This window comes from Thunnus thynnus, chromosome 6 (assembly GCF_963924715.1).
Source record: "Thunnus thynnus chromosome 6, fThuThy2.1, whole genome shotgun sequence".
NCBI classification, from domain to species: Eukaryota; Metazoa; Chordata; class Actinopteri; order Scombriformes; family Scombridae; genus Thunnus; species Thunnus thynnus.
This window is the reverse complement of record NC_089522.1, coordinates 16,062,641-16,080,767: the sequence shown is the minus strand read 5'-3', so window position 1 is coordinate 16,080,767 and position 18,127 is coordinate 16,062,641. Positions and strand designations below refer to the sequence as shown.

At 41.1% G+C, this 18,127-nt stretch overlaps 1 protein-coding gene across 2 annotated transcripts; it reads right to left on the bottom strand.

Annotated features, from left to right (window-relative positions):
• Positions 1 to 875: 875 nt before the first annotated feature.
• atf7a (activating transcription factor 7a) lies at positions 876 to 18,127 on the bottom strand. Of its 2 annotated transcripts, none has more exons than XM_067592103.1 (12): positions 18,046 to 18,127; positions 12,636 to 12,707; positions 9,352 to 9,448; positions 8,983 to 9,104; positions 8,390 to 8,554; positions 7,996 to 8,144; positions 7,419 to 7,512; positions 7,193 to 7,312; positions 5,328 to 5,474; positions 4,850 to 5,038; positions 4,228 to 4,333; positions 876 to 4,073 (listed from the first exon to the last, which is right to left on the bottom strand). In XM_067592103.1, the coding sequence occupies exons 1-12, from the start codon at positions 18,118 to 18,120 to the stop codon at positions 3,841 to 3,843; spliced, it is 1,569 nt and encodes a 522-aa protein (XP_067448204.1). In that variant the 5' UTR covers positions 18,121 to 18,127; the 3' UTR covers positions 876 to 3,840. The 2 variants fall into 2 exon arrangements, with proteins under 2 accessions (XP_067448204.1, XP_067448205.1); XM_067592104.1 differs by having other exon boundaries at positions 8,992 to 9,104.

The window sequence follows — 18,127 nt, the reverse complement described above, 5'->3', positions numbered from 1 at the left end:
GCTTCTCTGACTTAGTTCCTAACGGTCACCTTCAAAGAGCAAATGTGGCATCCTGACTTTCACCATTATAAAATAAATATACCCCGACAACCACTCCCTCTGCAATTAAGGGCCACTTCTAAAACATTATGAGCATGTTTTCCTTATAAGAAAAGACTGACACTGTCTTTCAAGGAGAAGGAGATTCAAAGCAAACTCCACATAACAGTATAATTGTAGGCTACTGTGTCATTTTTGCCTTTCTGAAAGTACTTGAGTGCTGTGCAGAAAACATCAACTTCAAAGTAGGGCTGCAGCCAGGATTTTAGAAATACTGAGGTCATGAGTCTAAACCACCCAAACACACCCCTCACCCCGGCAGAAAGTGTGAACAGAAGGTATTTAAATTCTATAATTACTTTGGTTGTTACTTTTTTATGAAGTTTACTGCTCAGTAAAGTACATTTCCCTACATTAAGGCCTCAGTGCTGTTTCAAATTTTCCTTTTTCTTCAGTGTGCTCAATGGTAGCTACGGCCACACTTTAAGCAACATTAAAAAAAAGTTTAGGATGTACTTTTAAAGTACATAAAACAGCTAGAACTGGAACCAGAGTACTTTCTACAAAGTAATTAATAACAATACAATCTTATCAGTGGAGCTGCAGTGAGGAGGGCACATACAGTATATGAACACAGAGGATATACAGTATTATAAGACATCTTTACACACATTCAATCATATTTGATTTCAGGAAATTTGATTGAAAGTTTTATCAAACCACATTTTTAACAAGCTCTTTTTTTAACTTCAATCTCCACTTATGTGAACTTCATAGTCCATGAAGAGAAAACATCTGTTTGTATCAAAGCTGAAAACACGCAAAAAACGGTAAAGTTCATTAAGATGTAGTTTCTTTAATTAAAACTGCAGCACTGTAAGTGTTCATAGTATTCCACTTGGACATGCATGGAAAAGTAAATATATTCATATAGTACAGATATGTACAATACAAGGACAATTTTTGAAATCATCAGTCCAACAATGGGAGTGTGAAAAACCATTCATATACTATGTGCAACTTTCACATTGTTGCATTTTTCATTAAATTGCTTTTACCACAACAATTCTAAGTAATATTAATATGCCAACTCTGTTATGACGATTGTTATTTGACCAATTATAAAAATAAGTTAGACAGGGAAAGTCGAAAGACGTGGCCAAATTCATCTTAGAAGATATGACAAAGGGGACAAAATCTCTTTTTTTGTAAAAGGACTGATCATATTTTTTTTCTGTAGAGAAAACAAACAAAAAATAAATCCACTTGTTAAAGAAATTAGTTTCTATATTCATCAGTACAATCAGAAGCGTTATGACAAAAGTTGTATAGTGCTGAAAATAGCACACAACAAAAGAAAACAAATGACAGAAAAGGTGCCAATGACATGAATTACATGAAAGCTAAATATAGTTTGAATTTTCATTCCATATGAACAATCGTCTATAAGGGACTGCCAGACAAATATAGCGCCAGCTTCAAAGTACAACAAAATGCCGGGGTCGCCATTGAGGACAAGAGGTTCAGTCAGAGGTGAAAGGTATTAAAGTTGCTGAGCAAATTCCCATTCATGTATACAGTACAGATAAGAAAAAAATAATGTTTTTTTTTTTTTAAAAAAGGATTTAATATCTCCGAAAAAGGCCGAGAGGACATGAGAACCGCAAAAACTTGAAATGAACAAAAAATACAAAGCAACAATAAACTTGCAATATTTTAGTGCATAAAGACATGCCCTTATGATAATGGACAGATATCTTGTTTTTACAATATCACATCTTGCAAATATATGACCATACCAGCCAAAAGAGGGACAGAAATATATGAAGGAAAAACAAGAAAAGCAAACTGCTTGTTTAGGTGTTTATGTAAATAATATAATGATAAAATATCTTGGCGGGATTTCTGAAGAACTGGAGCCTTTTAGAAACCGTCACAAGAAGTCTGAACTTTTTCCTCCCTCAAGGCTTTTATCAGTGAAGATGTCTTTGCTGTGTCTCTCCACCAGATGACAGACAAGGATTCATTCATTTTATGTCACTGAAGACAGACTGATGGTTAAATTAACCATGAATTTAAAATGCCTTTTAGTCGACAAGTTATTAAATCTTTTGTTCCTTGTTGGTTAACTTTTCATTTTGATTAAATGAACAAATCAAGGCAAACACATTTTTCAGAGGATATATTGTTTTTCATGAGCAAATCTGTGTATATTTAAGTGGGGATGTCGGAGGCACCAACGTGATATTAAGGCATAATCATCAGACATTGTGTGTGAAACTGTACGTAAGTGCAAGTAATAAGCAGTGATAATACTGTAGATTGTGTCACTGTGACCTCTGAACCACAAGATAACAGTCAGGCTATTTACTTCCTGCCCGAGGACAAGTACCAGGTGGACTTTGGACATTCAGAGATCTGTTTTTTTTTTTTGTTGTTGTCATTGTTGTTGTTGTTGTTATTATGGCTTAGTTTAGGTTTGGTAAAGAGCATAAGGGATTCATCGCACTTCCAACGAGCAGCAAGGATGTGCAACCATCCTGAGAAGTGTGAAATTAACAGTTACAGTAAGTCCAGAGCCCACACAGAGAAACACAGTCACTAGAATAGTTTCATACAAAATGGAAAAAGGTATCCACTTAGAAAACCAATAAACAGCAAAAAAAACTTTTGCTGTGTTTTTGAGGAAACATGAGAAGGAGCAGAGAAGTTGAATTCCCTTCAGATCAGAAAAAATTATTGCTCAAACAAACAGATTTTAGGATGCTATACTGTCTTGGACAATCTAACATATTTTGGTTCTGTGTACTAATCTGGGAGGATGTGCCAATTAACTAAAAAAAAAATATAGCTGCACATACTGTATCAAGGACATAACACCCTAATAGAAAAAAGTCACATGCTAACAATCTAGCTATTAACGTATCAGATCAGGAGTAGGCAATCTGCTATGTTCTGATGTACATAAATACATACACACAGAGCCAATCACACACAGTTTATAAATTTTATCTTAAAGGGGTGTAAATGAGGTAAGGGGTTTTGGGTCCATGTTGAGATCACCTTAAGGTGGAACCGCTTACAAAAGGTTTGAGTGAATATTTGAGATCTGAGTCACTGAAGTCTAGACAACTACTGCATCTTTGGAGCCAAGTATGTATAGGGACGTATGCTGTGATGACGTGTGTGGGCGTGTGCATGGCTAAAAAGTCGAAGGAGCACAAGGCACTATTCCCTGCTGAAAACAGTGTAAAGCCCTGTGTGTTGTTTGGTATCTGATTTGATCGTGAATGTTTATGCAACACCTGTATCTTTGAAACTGTGCGTGTGTGTGTGTGTGTGTTACATGTCCACGTGGGAAGTTCGTTACGGCAGTACACTCAGAGCGACGCAGCCCTACAGTCCAGTGAAGAGTCATTTTGACTGAGGGTGAGGAGAGATGAGTGGGGAGGCACGGGGTGGAGGGGGTGGGGGGGGGGGGGCAACGAGGGTGGGGAGGTTGGAGTCCAGCCCCTGTAGTCTATGGCAAAGTGAACAGGAAGCTCTCTCAAAAGTCTCAGTCCATTCCCAGAAGGCTGCTGCTGAGCTCCAGGCCACAGCATGATGGCTCCACCGGGGGGGTCAGAGAGAGCAGAGGAGCATAGGGAAGAGGGAAGGAGAAGATAACAAATCTGGACTTCTAGATTGGGGAAGTGGAACAGGGTGGAGGGGCGGTGGGGGTGGGGGTGGGGGGATTCGCTGCTCTTCTTTACCCCTGGGTGACGAGTGTGAGCCAAGTCTGAGCCGTGGTGGCATCGCTCATCATCTGGCAGCAGATTGAGACTGTGCAGCCATGATAATGTGAGAGGATCCACTCTCAGCCCTCTGCTGCTGGCCCATTCCTGCCAGCACAGACATAGCCATGGCCTCAGCTGCTGCCCTTGAGCTCAGGCCGTTTTGCCCTGTGGAGGGGCTGTGCGCCAAAGAGCTGTGCTGGATCACCGGGGCAGGGGAACCTGTAGGCTCGGAGGTGTCTTTCATGCTCTCTTCTGCAACTACGTGGAAAAAAAGATGACACAAGTACAGATTTATACTTAAACTGGCAACCATGAATATACTCCATGCTTTGCTGAAAAACTACAGACATTATCTTTGTTGTTTAGCAATTCAAATGTAGTGAGTAACATGGCATAATTCTGAAAGGCTCACCTAAGTAGGCATTCTTCTTCTGTAGGGTGGTCACGGGACAGTCCTTATGGGCCAGCAGCAGCTGCTTCAAATGAGCCACCTCATTCCTCAACAGAGACACTTCATTCTGACGGGAGGGAAAATCAGGCCGATCAATACTTTTAACAATTCATAGAAAATTCATATCATGCAGTTTACCGCAAAAGAAAAATCACAACTAATGCTGGGTCACATAATTCGAAACAGAGAGACCTTCTAAACTTTTTCCCCTCACTGGAATTTTAATGTTTTTCAGCTAAGAAATGCTCTACAGGGGTAAACAGTCTGGTTTTAACTACAGTAATTCCAGCAGTGGAGAACTGGGCAAACAGCGTAAAAATGACCTGAAACCACCAAATAACACAATAAAGATGTGAAAAAAGTTGTAATAGGTTCCAAGGTTACACGTCTTGTAACCTCACACATTAGTAAAAGTGTAAAACATCCCTTAATCTGATTTTGCCCACGCGGAATATACCTCTCAAACTTCCACTACTAGTTGGAAGCTTGTCAGCTGAGCGCAGTCCATGTGACTATGCACACACTAACTTGGGCCACCACAGGCCACATTTCATCCCTGCCCACCAATTTCAAGCCCACTCACCGACAGTGAGACGTTCATGGTGCTGAGCTCCTCAGCCTTCTTCTCTAGGGAGTTGACCCAAAGTTTGCGTTTCTGTCTGCAGCGTGACGCCGCGGCCCGATTCCTCTCGAGGAAGCGCTGCCTTCGCTCATCTGGGTCATCGTCTGCTGTTCGCCGCCGACGCCCACCTGTAGGCTGTGCTGGAGATACCTAGTGGGAGAGCCAGGGCAAAGGGTAAAAAGGAAACAGACAGACAGACAAGGGAGGGGAGCGGAAGAAAGATGAGAAAGAAAAGGGAAGTTTGAGTCATAGTTTCATTATTTTAGTCAGAGCACATCCTAGTCATCTCACTACAAGATGTACAGCCCCAATTTTCTGTAACGAAAACAGGACACATGTCCTTAAAAACAGAGCTAAGTTCAGTTACAATTTCTCAGTTTTTCTCAGACTTGATAGTCATGTTACTGTCATGTCTCTGCATATAAACAACACAGCGTACCTGAGGTTGTGCAGGTGATGGAGCATCTGGATGTTGGACAAGCAGCTGGCTCTGCTCTGCCTTCTGAGGTACCATGGGGCTGCTGCCCATGGCCATGACACCCATGCTTTGTCCTGGGCTCTGCTGGGACAGCGCAGCCTTCAGACGCTACAGGAGAATAATCAAATGATCAGTATCAATAACAAGCACAGGGATTAGAATACACAGCCAAACCAACAGTATAACCAGTGTGGTTTAAGCATTAAAGAAGCTGTAGACTCAACAGGAACAGCACTTCATTTTTTATGTATTTCCTATCATTTAAACATCACAGGAAGACTTCTAGACACTGTACTAACAAGTCGGCTTATGTTGACATCAACTCATTTACAGTGTCAGCAAAAATAACTTGGCCTGAAGTAAGTTGTTAATCACACTTATGCAGCAGATGTGTTATGTGATGAAAGTAGATTCATTTCTAGTGACAAATGTTTGTGCTGTGGTGTTCTTCTGCAGACAGACATATTTTACGTGCAATAACTGTGTTTGACAACATGTTTGCTTCTTGGTCTCTGAAGTTTTCACGATGAATTGAAATCATTACCAGGTTGTACTACACTTTGCCTCAGGAAAAGCTTAAATTTATTGGATTAGATTTGTTTCATAATAATTGAACCAAGAATCAAACAAAAACATAAATTGGAAGTGAATAAAAATAATTTGAAACCAAAAAATGACCTCAAAGGCAGAATTGACAATAAAACTATTCAAGACATTTGATTATAATATTCTCTACTTTTCTTTCACTGCTGAATTTTTCAGGTCTGACACAAAGCTCTTGTGTTACAGGGCTGCATCCCCATTGGCAGGTAACTTTTAGAAGGTCTCTCTGTTTCAAATTATGTGACAGGTCAGTGGTCTGGACGAGCAACAAGTGGTATGAAACTGAAAAATTCAGCAGTGAAACTGAAACAAGTGACAGCAAAGGGGAAATTCCGATCAATGAAAGAAAAGTGGAAGATATTATAATCAAATGTCTTGTATAGTTTCTTAGTAAGTTTTGCCTTTGTGGTTCTTTTTTTTTTTAATTTTCAATTTAATTTATTTTGTTTGATTCTTGGGAGATTTTGTTCAATTATTATCGAACAAATCTAATCCCACACAAATTCTTCTAAGGTATCAATTTAAAAAGGTGTTGCAGAGACCTTTGCTCATGCTGTGTCACACAGTTCTAGCTTGTTGTCAGCAGTGCAATAATGTGCCTGACATCCTGTTCTCTCTTAACCCTTATGTAGTGGGTTGAGCTCTGGAGGCTTTGCAGATGATGTTAAAAAGAATTACGTGTTCCTGGAACGATTTTCAGATGATGTTGCTTTGGGGGATTGTGGCCCTAAAGGCACAGAACTGGTAAAAAGCACATTTAAGTAGCCAACAGCATTCTGATGATGACCTTTTAGTACTTAGAGAGCCATGTTTATGCCTGTGCCCAGAAAACATTCCCAAACCAGCAAAACACTCCAAGCCTTTGCTGACAATGATCTTCTACTTCTTACTCAACTAGCAAGCTGTTTGTTTAAATTGACGCACTAAAGTGGACACTTAGTGTATGTTGTACTACTAAAAACAATTACTACACGTACTCGGTTTCATTGGAAATGCAGTTGAAAGGTAGAATCCTTACGTAGAGCTCTGTGCATTGCAGTATCAAAAATTCAGTTAAGTTTGTGTAGTTGTGTTGAAAGGGTTAAATAAACAACATCAAGTAACTGCAGTAAAAAGTCATATGATGAACAAACTAAGCCAGTGCAGAAGAAGGCTGGAGGGTGAAGATGGAAACAAAAAGAACAGATAAAGAGATAAAAATAGCGAGCTAATCTAGTGCTGACCATCTTGGCCTCTGAGTGGATGCTGTAGCCAGAAGGGGAGTTAGAGCCGCTGCTGCTGCCTCCCAGAGGAGGACCAGGGATCCCAGGAATGTTGGGTACCATGCACATGGGTCGGGCCAGCTGGAGAACAGATGAGATACACAAATATGCATTTACTAACAGCTTAAATCAACTTTGCAGCTATAAAAGTCAAATACAACATATTTAGACTGTTGGTATGCCTTACATTAATGACAGAGGGCATCTGTACGGGACCAGGGAGCACAGGCACCGCCTGGCCAGAGGGAAGCACCATCATGGGGTAGTGGCTGGTTGGCGAACTAGACAGGCAGACACAAAGGAACAGGAGGTTCATTCATGTTTGTATAAATGACAACTTTAGACTGGGTTTCCGTAACAAAGCACCTATCACCATCTAGGAAAACATTATCCACTTCAACCCACAAAGTCCATTATTACATCCATCATTACTAATCCAAGCTGAGCAGACAAAAACTGCTTAAATCGATAGGAATCTATATCAAATCTAAATCAAGAACACAAGGTTTTTATAGATAGAAAATATGTCAGTTGAATGACAGTGAAATGTTTAAAAGATGCACAAAACATCTAGCATATTTAAATTTGTGCAGCCACAAAAAACTTAGAGCCAGCAGATACAGAATATATACTGTGAGTGACGAAAATGTGTTTTTTCAAACTCTTGACAGCTTTAAAGTTACTCAAGGGGAAATGTAAGAGGTCAGTCAAGATGAAAAGGTCGGCAGAAGTCAGTAGAGGGATGTTGCCTGAACTTAACTCACCCCAGAGTACGATTGGAAGGCGGTGCCTGTGTGATGACAGAGGTGGGTGACGGCATCGTGGGCTGAAGGGCATCAAATCCCAAGTGTAGTGGGAGGGAACCTGGACGCACAATAGTCGGCGTGGGGGCCGAACTCCTGGGTGGTGTGTCCTAGGAGATAAACGGTGTGGTAAGTTAAGTAAAACACAGATTAAAATGATTCAAAATGAAGACAAAACATCTTTGAGGCAAAAAAAGATATGATTTACTTCCCCTAAATGCTTTTATGTAATACCGTAAAAGTCATGATGACACGTATCATAAGCCATATCATTTCTACACCATTTAAGGTCCCACCCTTTTCTCTATTCACTAATGTAAACCCCCCCACACACTTCCTCCCGTTTCTCTCCTACCTTTGCTTTCACCAGAGGCTCTATGTAGCTGTCTGACTGATCAGAGAAGGAGTCAGGGCTGTCTGGTGGTGAGGAGTCCACCTCCACAGGTGCCTCCTTTTTCACCTTCACATCTGATGGCGTCTGCAGGCTCATGTCTAAAGCCACAGAGTTGGGAGCAGGGAGCTGAAAAGGACAGAAGCAGTGAGAGAGAGATAAAAAGAGTAAGTTTCACAGTCATACTACTTAAGGTATCAAAGATAACATTGTCATTGACTGCAGTACAAAAAAAAAGGAAGTGAGTATTTATCATGCAAGTATTTATCATGAAACTCTATTTCTAGCACAATAAAACACACTAAACCATTTCAATAAAACCATCTTAAACTGTTGCAATAGTTTCTCTAATGACAGACGGCATGCACAAAGCCGGAGTTTCTGCAAGGAGTAATTTCTGACTACATCAACACTTAAGGCAAGAAAGAAGGAAGTAAAAAAGGTAATTTTTACTTCATGGGAGGCTGCAAAAAATTCCCTTGGTTTCTGTACATAGTAGTTCATGCAGATACACAAACCCACAGATAAAAACACTGACAAAATCAACAACCCCGAACCTGTCTTACAGAGTTCTTTGCTCTCTTGTCATCATCGTCTTGTTCGAAGGAGCTGGCCAGCTCGTTGAACAGACCAACCTCCTCGCAGTTCTTTAGGAAGCGGGTGGGAGTAGGTGTCTGGTCTGGCAAAAGGGAACGAACACAGATAACTATTCAAAGTAACGCTTTCACGCTCTGTTCACACTTAGCATTGAATATAGAAACCCATGTCATAAATGTGTGTTTGGAGCTGCTTTTCATGAGTACTAATAGTGTGGGAGCGTTCTGACGCTGAGGTATGCTAAACAGTCTCCATCATAACACTGGGAGAGGATATTTAATAAAAGAGGTAAAGTAAAGCTGGACATTTGCCTCTTAGACAAACGGTACCTGCAATAATGACAGAATCAGTCCTGGCTGGTCCAAATTTCAGTGTCATCTCATGCTTGTGTTTGTGTACGGCCAAGTGGTCCTCATTTGTAAACCTCTGGAACAAGTGAACAAGAAAAGAGGAAAGATAAGTACATTATATATGAATTTGCCTAGAGGTAAATTGTCTACTTGTCCTGGTGACCTGAAGAAATAGCTTGTAGTACCTTAACCCAGATATCATGTTGCAATAATCAGAGACTGATAATCTTTTGGAGATATGGCTCAACACATGCAGCCTTTGCTGTACCATTATGTGACAAACCACAAGAAAACTGTATCTGTGGTGTACAATTCCTCGTGTCTTAAAAGCCCTGTATGGGCCTATTACAGCTGCAGGGCAAGAGCTCATATGTCTTTACACAACTAGAATTATGTAGAGATTATGAAGCTACTATGGATGAGACCTGAAGTGATTTTTACAGCACAAATATAAAGGGAATGAGAAATGAGAAATTATAAATGTAGCCTAAATAAATTGAAGAAGTGTAAAAACTACTGGCATGGAAAAATACAGAAAGCAAATAAGTTGATAAAACAGATGCAACTGTAAGGTGTTTTTACAGGAGAGAACAAGTTGCCATTTAAAACATGTGGATGTTGGAAACTGTGTCTCAGTAAAAAGCCTACGTTCTTTTACTTCCTATCACATATCCACAATAGAAGCTACGGGAGGTCTGGCAAATCAGACCTTTAGAAGACAGCACCAACAGCCATCCTCCGACACACAGCACTTCGTCTTTGGAGAAGTGGCGAGGTGAATCAGTCAGAGACGTAGGAGGAATAATCTTGGCTGTGGCACCAGCCTATTCACCATTCGCTGGAGCCTATTTTAGGGTGCCGCGTTGCAGTTGCGAGTTCAGTCGTGAGAGAGTGAAGTGGAAACACAGTCAAGTGTCAGGGAGCTTATTTTTAGCCGTACCAGGCAACATCACCAATACAACTACATGTCTCATTTGTCTCTTTCCTCTGAACAAGGCGGCTGGGTCTTGCGGAGGAAACTATCTCCCACTAATCTCCCTGTATGAGATACTAGCAGCTAGGATTACCCCTCCCCACACAGTAAATACTAGGCATCGTATAATGGGGTGCTGCTGCTGTTGTTGTTGTTAACTCGGTAAAAGGAAAACCCTGAGCAAAGCCAGGAGTCAATCATCCTCGTTCTATTATGGGCATGATTCAGACTTTCCTGGTAGACAACTGTTGCTTGTAAAGGGCAGCAGTAAAACGGCATTTGGACATAAAGCAAACTAACATAAAGGATGTTCTGGCCAGCAGAACATAACAATTTGTATGATGTTACAAGCTGGCTTTATATGTAAGACTGGGAATTGAATCTCAATACTTTTATGGTACAAACTTAAATGTGTCCATAGCACAAACTATCGAGGGCCAAAAGTTTGAAAGTCAAATGCCCGGTTACTTCTGCAGTTTAATTTGCTTATTCTTTGATCAGATAGTTCCTCGTTCAAATAAAAATATTTAAAATTTCTGACTGTATTTAATCTAAGGAAATTCCTCGTTCAGCTGCTTGTGTTTACGCAACATTTAAAGCTGCACCGGCTGATATTTTTACATTTCCAATGGATCAAATGACTGTGTGTAATGTGAAAGGGCTCGCTCGTAGTGACAAACCTTCAGTGAATTATCTCTTAACTCCGCAGTTCCCCACAGCTCCGTGGAGTGTTTTAGCATCTTTCAACTCATTGTTTTGGATTTTATGGCCCCACAGCTCTACTGTCTCACCTCTCTCATCAACCTGATCCCAATCTCCAGCTGCAGGTAGCTGTTTTCAGCAAAAAAAAAAATCTCTGCTAAACCAACAAGTTCACTACCTGCTCAGCACAAATCCAAATTAATGCTAATGTTGCTTCGTGTCTGCTGGCTGTGTAAACAGGTGAGTGTTTGCTAACATTGCTAATGTCAATGTTGTGTTTTAAGCTTGTTTTGCCGTTACCAAGTGTAAAAAATAATAATAATGAACGCTTGCCTTAACATTTGGGACGTCTGGGATTCTTTTGTCAAATTAAACAAGAAAAACATGTCCATATTCCTCAAAGTAAGGTTTTAGCCAATCTTAATAATGTGCAGATAACTCAGATTGTGTTGTTATATCACAAACCTACATCCAAACAACTAGCCCCATCACACCCCACTATGATCTCAGACCTGTTTATACAACAGTTTAACAATCAAACAAAGCTGGTCAGATTGCCACAGCTGTAGACCCAACACTGTCATCAACCGTCAACTTTGCCTTAAGAAGCTTTCATGTGATTTTGTTGCTTTAGCTGTCAACTAAATTAATAATGATGTGTACAAATGAAATATGCAGAGTACATATATCACAGAAACATGTCAAAGGGGAGGTTAAATGTTTTTTGTTTTCTATCAGGGAAAGGGGTCCCCTGGTGTCCATAATGTTCTGAGAAGAAAACAAAAAAACAACCAATCATCATTTATTTATCTGACACACACACGTTTAGCTGCTTTTCATGCCTGCTGTTCAAACCGCAAACCCCCGTGTACAACAGATCACTCCTGATCAGAGGATGGAAGTGGGCTTATGAATCACAAATGTTCCTTAACCACATAAACATGTTCTCCCTCCAGACCCCAGGAGACATAATCCAACACTAGCTCTGGGATATCACACCCAACTGAAAGCAGCCTCGTACATGATGTTTCCTGTGTTGAATAATCGTGAGTTCAAGAACGCACTTCTCATAATTTGCTGTGATATCAGGCCAAGCCCCGACAATGCACCACGTTACTGGCATGTGAGCACACTATTGGCACTCAGCTGAGTCACTGCTGTGGCTCAAACCTGTGTCTGCAGGCGCTAGAAGTCAACAGTGACAGGTTGAAACAATAACTGTGCTCTGATTACTCACTGGAGCTTCCAGTGAGTCATTGCTAAAGGAGACAGCATTGTCTCAGGAGACAGCATGTTAGCGAAAATGCTGTTAGTGTGATGATCATTGAGAGAGCTGCATAAATCACAGCAAGTTCGCTTATGCTGGCAATGAGAAGACATGTGCTGTCAGCCCCGAGTCTTTTTAAGGATTAACAAGTTTGCTCATTGTATATATGAAGCTATACTCCATTTTCTTTTAGAAGGAAAACACATTCATTCATAAGTAGTTACAGTTGACTGTTGTACACTACTTACACAAGGGTAAAACTACTCCACACCACACACATGCACACACTTGAAACCCAGGACAAGGAAGGAGGGGACTTACCTGTCCACAGCCAGGAGCATTGCACACAAAAGGTCGGTCGTCCCCCATTTTTGCAAAAAGCATGCAATGTAACTGTGGGAGAGGAGAAGAGGAGAACATTGCTGCAGTTTTTCTGGATTTGTCAGCTGGCGAATCCTGAAAACAACACAACAGGGATGCTGTGGCTTGTAGTCTCTAGTCTGAGCAGGAAGCTGAATGCTATTTAAAAATAACCCTGGCAAGGAGGAAAACACGCACAGAGGCAGCGAGACGAAGTTTCCCTGGTGATACTTCCTTCACACAGGGGGGCTCCTGGTTGGCCAATGAGGAGCCGTTTCCAGAGAGGACAACAGCTACCGTTTACACAAAGATATCTCCCTCTCTCTCTCTCCTTCTGTCTGATTTTCCCTCACTTCCAATCCCTCCTTCTGTCTTTACCACTCCCTCTGCTCACCTCTCCAGCACCTCCCAACCTTTTCCCTTCATGTACCCCACATTCAGTCGCTCCCCCGTTCTGTTCCAACTGTTTCACTGTGCGCAATCTCTGTTTTTGTAATCTCCATCAACGCTCTGAGTGACTCCACAGCACACTTTTAGTGCTAGTTAATTCCAGCTAACTTGCTTGCTTGCTTTTTCAGTGTGAAGACACACGTGACTGGTGGAGAAATCCAATAGACACCGCTGATTGGAAGTGGGAAATACTGAAATACTAGTTTTTTACTCAATACGTGAATACCAACAATGTTGTGATACTTTTAATTTCATATATCATGACATTTTAATGGCAGTAAGTATCTGTAAGTGTTTGCTGGCTGCTTGCTGAGGAGAATTACATGAAAATGCTACTGATATGTTAGAGCTGGACAATAAGATCTAAAATCAATGCCACAATAAATTGTCACAGTTACCCAAAAATATTATTTTTATAATGGAGTAATACATCAGTATATAATTCGATTCCTTTTTTCATGTTGTCACACTTCTGATATACTTGACCCCAGTAATTACAGTATCACCAATTTCAGATAGTAGAGATTTTCAGTGGAATTTGGGCTAACTGGTTGGTTGTTGTTGTATCCATTCTCAGTTAAAGTTATGGACTTCACACAATCTCTTCACTAAAAAACTGCAACTGCAACTAAATTTAGGTCAGCAGAATATTCATAATTTCAGGAATCAAAAAAACTGAGTTTATCGTCCAGCTCTATGCTGTAATAACATAAAAGGAATCTTATTAAAGTGCTATTAACATAGCATAAATATTTGGTGTTACTGTAAAAATAGAGGGACATTGTTGGGCATTTGTATGCACTGGAAACGCTTCCAAGGCTTTCCTCCAAACTACAAACTAAATACGAGATCCCTCTCTTCCTGAGTACATGCTATTGTCAAGAGTTAAACATGCACATGCTTCTGTTTGGTTTCTCCTCCTGTTGTGCCTGAAGCTACAGTGACATAAGCTAAAGCTGTGGGAGGCTTACTGATTCTGTCAGCTGTCTCCACAGAGGACGGCTGCCCTCCCACCCCAACCCTATCCCCAACTCCACCAAACACCCCACCCTGCACTGCTCTGCACAGCTGGGCAACACTCCACGTTAAGACAAACTGGGAAGTTTAGAAAAAAATAACTTGGTCATTAAATTTAAATTAGGGATTTGGAGGGGTGGCGATGGCAATGGACGAGAGACGGGGGACATAAATGTTTTAGCACTCTCGGCTGGCGCTAAGTGACGTTTGGCAGCAATTACACAATGCTGTCCCACTGACAGTACAGTACAGAAACTACTAACATGCATCAAAGGCCCTTGCTATGTATACAAGTATGTACCGTTCAATAAACAAAAGCAACTACAACTGCAAGACTCAATAAGGTTCAGCTAAAATACATGAGGAGGGATGGAGTCTGGCCTTAATGGTTTAGTAGTAGCCTTTCAAAATGTTTGCCTTTGATGTCTTAGCGATCCACTTCCTAAAATTTTACTTTGGCTACGATAATTTGACATGACAACCTTCTTTACTTCTGTGTTGTTTTGACTTGTTTGTAATGCTTGTTTTATCATGTTCATTTCAAAAAGCGGCTGATGGATTAATCCAACATAATATCTATGGCTTTCCCACAAACTGGAAGGCAACATTAGTTAAAAATATTTAATATTGTAATATTACTGTGTTACTGACCACATTAACCTCTATTGTACCTACTACATGGCTGGAGCATGTAGCCTAACATTATTGAGTGGGACAGATTATTCATTATGTTGGCGAGGCATAAATGTCTGAAAGCTTTCCCAATGTGAAGTCAGTATATTTTCCTCCTTCCTCCCTCCATCTCTCCCTCTGCCGAGGACAGCTGCCTCTGAGCCAACACATGATTACTGAAGCCTTGCGCTGGAATATGACGCTCTCCCATGACGCTGGGCCTGCAACAGGCCTAACCGTTGTGTCTCTCAGCTCCATGTCTTTATGAGGAAAGGGGCCTGCGTCCTGTTTGCAAGCAAAAGCGTCGTCCCTGTCTGCACAGATCAAAAGGACCGATGAAGCAGAGCAGTCTGATTTCTAGCAGACCTCCCGTGCTCTGGAGAAAAGCAACAGGTCAGTGCCAGGGCCCTCACAAAGTGCTTCCAATCCAGTGAGTCTATTTGTGCAGAGATGTGTCTGCAAACGAGATACTCCGACTAGCTCGTTATACCGAGGGTGTGGACTGTGTGGGGAAATGGACACATCTGGCGTGAGGAGTGGGGAACAGATTTCAAGAGTTTACATCTTACTAAAGACATGCTAGACATTAACTTGGCTGGCTGGCACCGACATGAAATGTGGGGATTTGATTTTGTGGGAAGTCCACCATAAATTCCAGATGACAGGGGTGGAAAAATACCATTTGTTTTCATAGCTGCACCAACCAATATCTTAACCACGTTCTGTGGTCCTTTCTTTGGCATCTATTGCGTGGCTTTGTGGTAAGACAATCTATCTGGAAGGGTATCTTCTAAAACTGCAGTCCTATCTGAAATCCTCTGCTAGATTCACATGCCTGTACAGAATGTTTATTACTTTGTCATATGTGTCTCATTGAGAATAAACCCTGAGCATAATTAATGAATCGACAGTGTGAGTTTTACGGCGTCCTGTAAAACGCTCTGCTTCATGCAGCCTCAACTCTGTGTGAGACAATAAATCAATCTGCTAGTTACATTAGTCCTGAGACACATCGCTAATATTCATCACAGGTTTGGATACAAAGTCCACCTATTTTTGCCTCCTTTCATCCAAGGTGACATGTTGGAAGCACTCAAAGTTCCCTAAATCCTGTCCCCCTCATTGAGCTGCTGCCAAAGTCCCACCGTTAACTTGGATTTCTCCGACTCAGCAGGTGTAGGGGAACGAGTCCCAGCTATAATCAGCCACAGCCATCCAGTGTTTGATGCAGCTTGCTAGGAAACTGACTAAACAAACTGTATTAATAGCTCACGCTGCAGCCATGACGCTGGAATCCGAGGCTTGAATTGCCAGAGGGTAGGGGAGACCCCACAAAAAGAAAAAAAGTAAAGGAGGGGGAGGTAATGAGGAAATAGTGAAAGAAAGAAAGAAAAAGAAATAAAGAAAAAGTCAGCGATTGGTTAAGTGAGGGGTCATGGGTATTTACTAGATCACAGGTGAGGTCTTGTAAATGTGAGTTATGCGCTTTAGAGACAGGAGATCCAGGCTGTAACTGGGTGTGTGCAACAGCCAATATGTATTTATGTAAGCAAAGTGAACCCGAGATTTGGTAAATGGAACAAATGAAATCCTATATCCATGTCTGCATAACTAACAAGGTCTAAAAGCTAAATCCATGCCGAGCTAGCACACAGTGCAGGACAATGCAGGATGGACCCCGGGCATTTATCTAAAATTAAATCAGAAACACTGTGACGATTTGATTCAGGAACTTTTATCAGCACTGGCCGTAAGGTTTTAGTTCAGTAACTACAAAGTCAAAATAAAAAGATCATGTCACTTGATGTTTTTTTCTCTCATCAAAATTAGAGCCTGCCCAGCCTCTGGTACTGAAACAAAGTTGGTAAATAATTTATGCCCTATAGCATTAAGCATAAATAGAGCATTTTGTATCACTGACATCTCAGCCTCAGGCAAAATTGTATCCATAAAAGCATGCATGCTCAACATATAATTTTGAAATATTAGATTTAAACACCAGATGTGTTAATGTGATGATGTTTAAGTTGTATCAAAGAACGTTTATGGTGCACATAATTTCAAAACATACACATACGTCACTACTGAGAGAGGGTCGAGATGTTTGATTGTACAAAAACGGGCTGCAGTATTTTCTGGTGTTAACACTTCTCTATGTGATGGAAGTTGGTACAACTCTGCCAAAAACATGACCTACATTCCCAATGAAGGTGTTGACATGCATGGGGATGTGGATCCTGGGGCGTTTAACAGCTCAGATTGCAATACTATGGATATCATTATTACTTGAGATTTGAGTTCTTTTTAGGCTCTTCTTGCAAACCCAGATAGACACCATAGTCCATCTCCTTGTGTGTGTGTGTGTGTGTGTGTGTGTGTGTACAGGATGGGTCAAATGCGGAGGATCAATTTCCCCACGGGGATCAACAAAGTACTTCATAGCAAAGTCTACCGCCAAAAAAACAGACGGGCGGTTATTTTTTTGTGGAGTTTCGGGCATGAAGGAGAGGTTAATAATAAACCTGAAATCCCACAGTCCTGCACATTTTAGTTCCCTCTTCCAGACAACGCTGACTGGCTTGAAAAGTTTGTCTTTTTTAGCCTCCATTACCTTCTGGCTACGTACGGGCGCACTTAAAGCCCTGCCTTTTCCCGTAACAAGACCGCCTATTCTTTTCAGCAATTGGCTATAAGCACGTCAGTCAACAACATCTAACGCATGCGAAGCTTTGGACGCTGTCAATAACATCGGAGAACAGAATCTTATTGGTTAAAACCCCGAAATTAACGTTTGTGTCCACGATAAAACTAATGGCTAGCTCTGTGTGGCTAGCGTTAACAACAGGCCGAACGCACATTCAAAATGAGTAATAACAGCGCTACAACCAGTTTCCGCGATGACAACAAACAAACATTAACGTTAATTTAATGAAGTCCGAGTTGAAGTTGAACTGGTATATTTTAAAGGCATTACAGACAGTCAAAAATTCACAAAAGCAAGAGAGGAGCTAGCAGTTGACTGGTTAGCAGACTTACACTTGAGTTCAAAGCGAGACAGTGAATCCGAATGAAACGTTGTAACTGCCACAACAGTTTGACAATTACACAGACGTGCAGTTTTAATCGTAACAAACAATGAAAACTGTCGCGCTGGACGCTACTTTGTCGTAGTTTAATGTAGAGGACATATCTATGGTGACTTTAAAGGGTAATAAAGTGTTTACAAACTTACCCTTGCGCCCCTCTCTCTGGCTCCCTCTCCTCTCCTCTCTCTTGGAATTTGACACTCCCCTCGACGTCGAGTCATCGCGAGA

What these genes read in the sequence shown, in the direction of transcription:
- atf7a (XM_067592103.1), bottom strand. Translation starts at nt 18,120, where the DNA reads ATGACTCGACGTCGAGGGGAGTGTCAAATTCCAAGAGAGAGGAGAGGA. An exon ending in CCAGAGAGAGGGGCGCAAGG is followed by an intron (nt 12,708 to 18,045) that starts GTAAGTTTGTAA and finishes CCTCTCCCACAG; the next exon opens with TTACATTGCATGCTTTTTGC. An exon ending in TCCACTCAGAGGCCAAGATG is followed by an intron (nt 5,475 to 7,192) that starts GTCAGCACTAGA and finishes ATTCTCCTGTAG; the next exon opens with CGTCTGAAGGCTGCGCTGTC.